This window comes from Pyricularia grisea (assembly GCF_004355905.1).
Source record: "Pyricularia grisea strain NI907 chromosome Unknown Pyricularia_grisea_NI907_Scaffold_8, whole genome shotgun sequence".
Classification (NCBI taxonomy): domain Eukaryota; kingdom Fungi; phylum Ascomycota; class Sordariomycetes; order Magnaporthales; family Pyriculariaceae; genus Pyricularia; species Pyricularia grisea.
The window spans coordinates 1,046,104-1,051,822 of NW_022156721.1; the positions used below are offsets into that span (position 1 = coordinate 1,046,104).

The following is a 5,719-nucleotide window of genomic DNA, read 5'->3' on the forward strand; positions in this document are numbered from 1 at the left end:
AGGCCCAGCAGGATTTCGTAAAATTGCTACAAAAGCTCAGCCCACTGCAAAAGGGCCCATTGCGAAAGGCGGAGCGCTGCCAACGCAAACGAGGTTTAATTCTATCGAGTTCTTATTTACGTTTTATAGCCTCGTATTCCAACAACATTTTCAAGATAGGATATCAACGAGTGGAAAAGTTTAACAAAGTTAAACAGCAAGTTTCGAGACGCCTTAATCTCATCTTTAGAGTTACCAAAGCTTGGGGTAAAGAGATGGTAACTCATTAGTTACAACTTTATTTCAAAATTTAGAGATTACTGTCAGCAGTTTTGGGCCGTTGCATCGCACAAGCCTTGGACAAAGACGGTACCAATTTTAAACAGCTTGGTTTGGACTAGCGGTTAAACGTGAGCGACTTTGTTTACAATTAAAGATTCAGGCTATGGCGGTCCAAATGTAGCTGCGTGTTTCGGTTAGGTTGGCATGTTATTCTGGTTGTGTAAAAGATTATAAAAGATATACTTACAATATGCAATAGACGCCCTCCGTACGTGCCTGGGAATTTAATTCTTCGCTGGCTTTGTTGATCAGGTTATTAATTTCCTTGACTTTGTTGTTCCCAGTACGAACCAAAGGCGAAAGGGACATTGGTAATAAACTGTTGGTGAGGGCGAGATTAAACCATTTCCCGATTTTTTTACCGTCGTTTTCCAGCGGCCAATCATTAATTGGAAAAATAATCGCCCGCTCTTTAACGTTGTCAAAACCGCTTTTGAGCAGCATGCATCGAATTTCTTCGGGGTCGCATCGCATAAACATGCCATGCTCTTCCATGGCCTGGTGAAGCTTATCTGCCCACTGCTTTAAGGCGTTTGGAATGAGGCCAGAGGAGTATTGAAATCGCAAATCGATCTTAAACTGTTTAAAGACTCCGGTTCCGGGCGTCAAGTGGCTGTAGGTTGGCGATTAGCCTGCGCAGATGAGAGCGGCGTTCAGAAGATGCCTTGAAGCGTTTACGTCGCTATTTTCTCGTATATTGTGGGCCATGATTTCATAGACCCCTTTATCATCCTGCAATTTATTAGATCGTAAGGTGTATGTTGTAAAATTTTGCCTGTCCATTCCCTTTTAATATCCACAGGGGTGAACGTAACGGTTTGTGGGATGCTGGTCACGCGATTCAACAAAACTTTTTCTCCCTCAAATTCCAGTACTGGCTAAACTTATTTTTCAGGTAATAGGATATGACGGTATGCTGCTATAATTGAAGATAGTTTTGGGCTATTTAAATAGATGAGTAAGAGCACTGTCCGGCTTAGCTGATACTGGGTTTGCTTACTTTAGGGCCATAAGCATTACCCAGAGGCCGCTTCCGCAGCCAAGATCGAGGATATGTGAATTTTCTTTGATCTTTACGGCCTTAGTGTGTAATTTTCTATTGAGAATTTGTGTGAATAGCTGGTTGAGAATGTTGAGACTGTCCAATCCAGTCTGCGTTTTTGTTAGTGCTGGTGCCTTTTTGACGACAGCGTTTATAGCGGCGTTTGACGCATTTGATCTATTGGAAATATAAATTTGTTTCCCAGAAATGATTTAAAGCCCTTTTCTTTGACATAATTCTTAGTTTCGGCTTTAATTTCAGTTAGCGATAAGCCGTGGGATGTATAGGGCCAAATCCCCGGTACACATACGCCATGGTTGCATAAGACGTGCTGCGCCCAGTGTAGGCGTGAAAAGCCTGATTGTTGGGCTGCCGAAGAATTGGGTTAGAAAAAAAGGATGATGGCGTATAGCTGTGTTGGAAAACGACCTCGTAAACTGACTTTTGTGCAGAGTAGTCCAACGTTTACGGGTTGGAGGCGCCGGACGGATTCCGAAGGAGTAAAGAAGAAAATATATTATGTTGCCGTTGCGACGGTATTGCTATTATTTATAAGACGGACGGAGGTTTTGCAGTTGCGGATATTGTGGTTCGAAAGTGCTGTTAGGGCCCTGATGCTTACAATATAGCCTGCCTCGAATTGGCTAGGGGCCGGGGGATATGGTAAAAGGAAACCCCAGGAAATACGTAATCGTATTTCTGGATCCAATTTTAAACCCCTGCCTTTCGCCCTGGCCACTTTAGATTGATACGGCAGGTGGGTAGCATAATAACCTTTACGGCAAACTAGCCCTTTACAACGAATTGCTCAGAGATAAGTAAAAAAAATGAGGAAAAATATTCCAGCCCCGGGAATGTAATGCGTCGCTAATAAGATACAAATTATTAAAATGATACTGGTTTGCGGTATAGTTGTTATCGTATTGGATAATTAGATAGATCTTGTCATCACATGATAGCTAGCGTTGAGTCAGCAATGGGAGTAGGATAAAAGAGTTTCTACGCTCTTTTGGCAAACAGCGTTACTGAACCCAATATATGGCTCTCCTACCCTACAATTCAGGCTGCAGGTGTACGTTAGTGTGCGTTAGTAATTACTTTAGGAATGTTTAGGTAGGCAATGTGCTACGGGGTTCCGAAAAGTGGCGTATCCCCTTTATATATAATTCACCCGTCTTTTTAACGTTGCGTACCCCCTGTTCGGCACCCCCCCTGTTCGGCACCCAAAAATAATAACATTTTTATTTTTATCCTCCAACTTTTATTATAAATATTTCGATAAATCTTTCATTTTTGGATTTATTTTTTTTTAATTTTAATTTTCCATTTTCTAATAAAGCAATATATTAAAAAACAGTTTATATTTGCAATTAACGACGTTAATAATGGCAATCCAATTGCAAAAACCTCCCGAAAATGGGGAATACCTAGGTTTACACTTTAAAATCGATTTAAAGGTTTTTAACCTTATAAAAAAGCACAAAACCCTTTTTAAAGGCTTTTTACGAAACAGGAAAAACATTTGGCTAATTGGGTATTTGCCCAAACAGCTTTAGGGCTTCCGCCAACGCATTAAGAATTACGCTTTTTTGCCGAACGAATTTTTCAAGCCGCCGGAAAAATAAAAGGCCTTGGAAAACGTAAAATAACTCGTTTTTTGGCTCGTTATCCAATTTTTAAAACCCAAAGGCCCCGTCGAATAAATAACACCCGGGTTAATAGCGCTATTACGGAGGTAATTAAATCTTGGTAATTTTATATTACAAACCCGGTTATTAACGTTATTAAACCGGCCAACCGTTGGAATATGGACGAAACCGGTATAATAAAAGGTAAAGGATTTAACGGCCTGGTATTAGGGTTTAACGGGATCCGGCCGTTGTAACGGAAAAAGCCCGGAACGCGGGGTTGGACGACTATAATCGAATATATATCGGTTACGGGCGTTACCCTCCTTCCTTTTATTATATTTAAAAGAAAAAACGTATAATAATAATGGTTTCCCACGGATTTAAACCTTTTCGATAATTGGTAATTTTATATAACCGAAAACGGGTGGACAAATAACGAAACGGTTATTAAATAGTTAAAAAAAGTGTTTATTCCGTATACCCAACTTTTAACCCTTAAAAAGCGGTTATTAGTTTTGGATGGCTATGGATTATATATAACGGACGAATTTATGCTTTTTTGTTTGCAAAATAATATTTAACTCCTATATTTACCCCCTTATTCGTTATACGTTCTTTAACCATTGGATTTATCGGTTTTTGGGCCGTTAAAAAAAGCTTATCGAGGTTAATTTGGATTTGTTAGCCAATTTTGCTATTTAACAGTTATTGGAAAACGAAATTTCCTATTTTATTATCGAAAAACCAAATTAAAAGTATTTATAACAAAAACAATTTAATTTGGTTGGCGTATAACGGGGTTATAGCCGGTAAATTTGGTTAAATTATTTTTAAGCCCTTTTTTATTAGAAAATAGCAACGCCAACGTTATAAAAAATAAAAATAACGGTTTGCAAAGGGATAAAATACCGGAAAACCCAACCCAAAAAAATAACGACCCGTTTTTATTTATTTGGAAAACCCTTAAAACGACCCGAAATATCCGATTTTAACTGCAAAAATTTTCCCAATTTAACAAAACCAACGCTATTTTACGTTTTTTATTTGCAAAAATCCAAAAAAGTTTCGAAACTAAAAATACCCTTTTGGCTAACGTCCAATAAAAAATTAATTTATTGGAAGTACAATTGGAGGTAATACGGCCGGTTAAAAGGAAAAGGGTGGTTCCGGATCCAAACGAGCTTTTGGTTAATAAACAAAATATTATTGGATTGCAAGAAAATAATATAAAAAATTTGGAGCTTTTAGCTGATGAAGAAGAGGTTAATAAACCGGAACAACCTAAAAACGATTGTATTTTTGTGCGTTAATAGGTTTATATTTAAATTAGTTTATAAAAGTAGGCATTTCGTCGTTAGATTTTCAGGGTGCCGAACAGGGGGTACGTAACGTTACTATACACGATCCATAAAAATGCAGGAAATTAATACAAATTTTTTATTGCCTGCTGCCACAGCCTATAGATAAAAAGGGTAATAATATCACGTTTTGCAAAAATATCGAAATAATATTATATTATTAGGAAGGGTATAATTTATCTAATCTTTTTGGGCCCAACTTTTGGTCGTAATAATGGCCAAAACGAAAAACCAATAGTATATATAGCCGGGAAGCGAGCAAACCGTGGTTAGTATCCCCAAAAAGATTTATAAAAAACATATATTACGAACGAAGGGAATAGGGCGCCTAATTTATAATTACTTAAAACAAACATTATATGGATTAAAAACCGTATAGGAGATTGCGGATGGTAAAAATACAGGGTAAACAGGCTTCGCAAATAGCGGATTACTTTTATTGGATACCATTGCAATAAAGAGGTATGTTAATTGGATTGGTTAAAGCTATGGCCAAAACGAGGGGTAAACCAAATGGTTACGTATAAAAGTATATAATTAATTAACGAAAGAAATAAGTATAAAAATAAATCCGTTACAGGTCCAAAGGTTTATATATACAAACTTTTTACCCCATAATTATTTTAATTAAAATAACGTATAAATAATATTCCGATAAGGTAAATATATTATATTAATCCAGGTTTTATTAGTTAGTTATCCGACATTTATAAATTTGTAAGTTTTATTTATATTATTCCCGACAGTTATTTATTGCGGGCATAATAATTTAGAATTGCGTATGCCGTTTTGCGAATGTGGTTGGATAGCTGCGTTTGTTTGCATATTTCTTTTATAGCCAACCCTACAGCCTTAAACCGTATTACCGTTCCGAACGACCGTCTGGGCATTATTATTAAGAGGTAACATATTTTAATCCCTGTTAGCAATCATTTTTACAGTTTGGGATGACTTCTTAGTATCGAATTTCTTTTATAATTTAATTACCTCCAGGACTTTCATTTGCAACTGCTTTTTCACACCCTCGTACGCCAGCCTCAACAAAGCCTTTTCGCGCTTCTCTTGGCGTAATAGCTGAAGCTCTGTTATTAAAACTTAACGAAAATCGAATTTTTGCGCGGTTATTTTCGCAAGCATCGCTTCCCAAACCTGCAAAATTTATTTCATTCCCAACGCTTGCGTATCGATAGTTATTTTTTCAAGGTTAGATGCGGATTTTAAGCCCATTATATTGCGTTTTAAGTCGAATGGCAATTGATAAGGTACCTTACGTTTTTTCTTTGGTGCGACATTCTTTTAAGAAATTGTATTCGCGGTATCCACGGAAACGGGTATTTCCGCTATATTATTTAACATTTTTAACAATA

General features: G+C 37.2%; 1 protein-coding gene across 1 annotated transcript; it reads right to left on the minus strand.

The window, feature by feature from the left end:
• Positions 1–417: 417 nt before the first annotated feature.
• Positions 418–1,876, minus strand: PgNI_12083 (uncharacterized protein; the record flags this gene model as incomplete). Its single annotated transcript, XM_031132039.1, has 6 exons — positions 1,674–1,876; positions 1,322–1,540; positions 1,232–1,263; positions 1,000–1,195; positions 509–934; positions 418–442 (listed from the first exon to the last, which is right to left on the minus strand). Exons 1-6 carry the CDS (start codon positions 1,676–1,678, stop codon positions 418–420), a joined length of 903 nt encoding a protein of 300 aa, XP_030977302.1. The 5' UTR covers positions 1,679–1,876.
• Between the last annotated feature and the right edge of the window lie 3,843 nt (positions 1,877–5,719).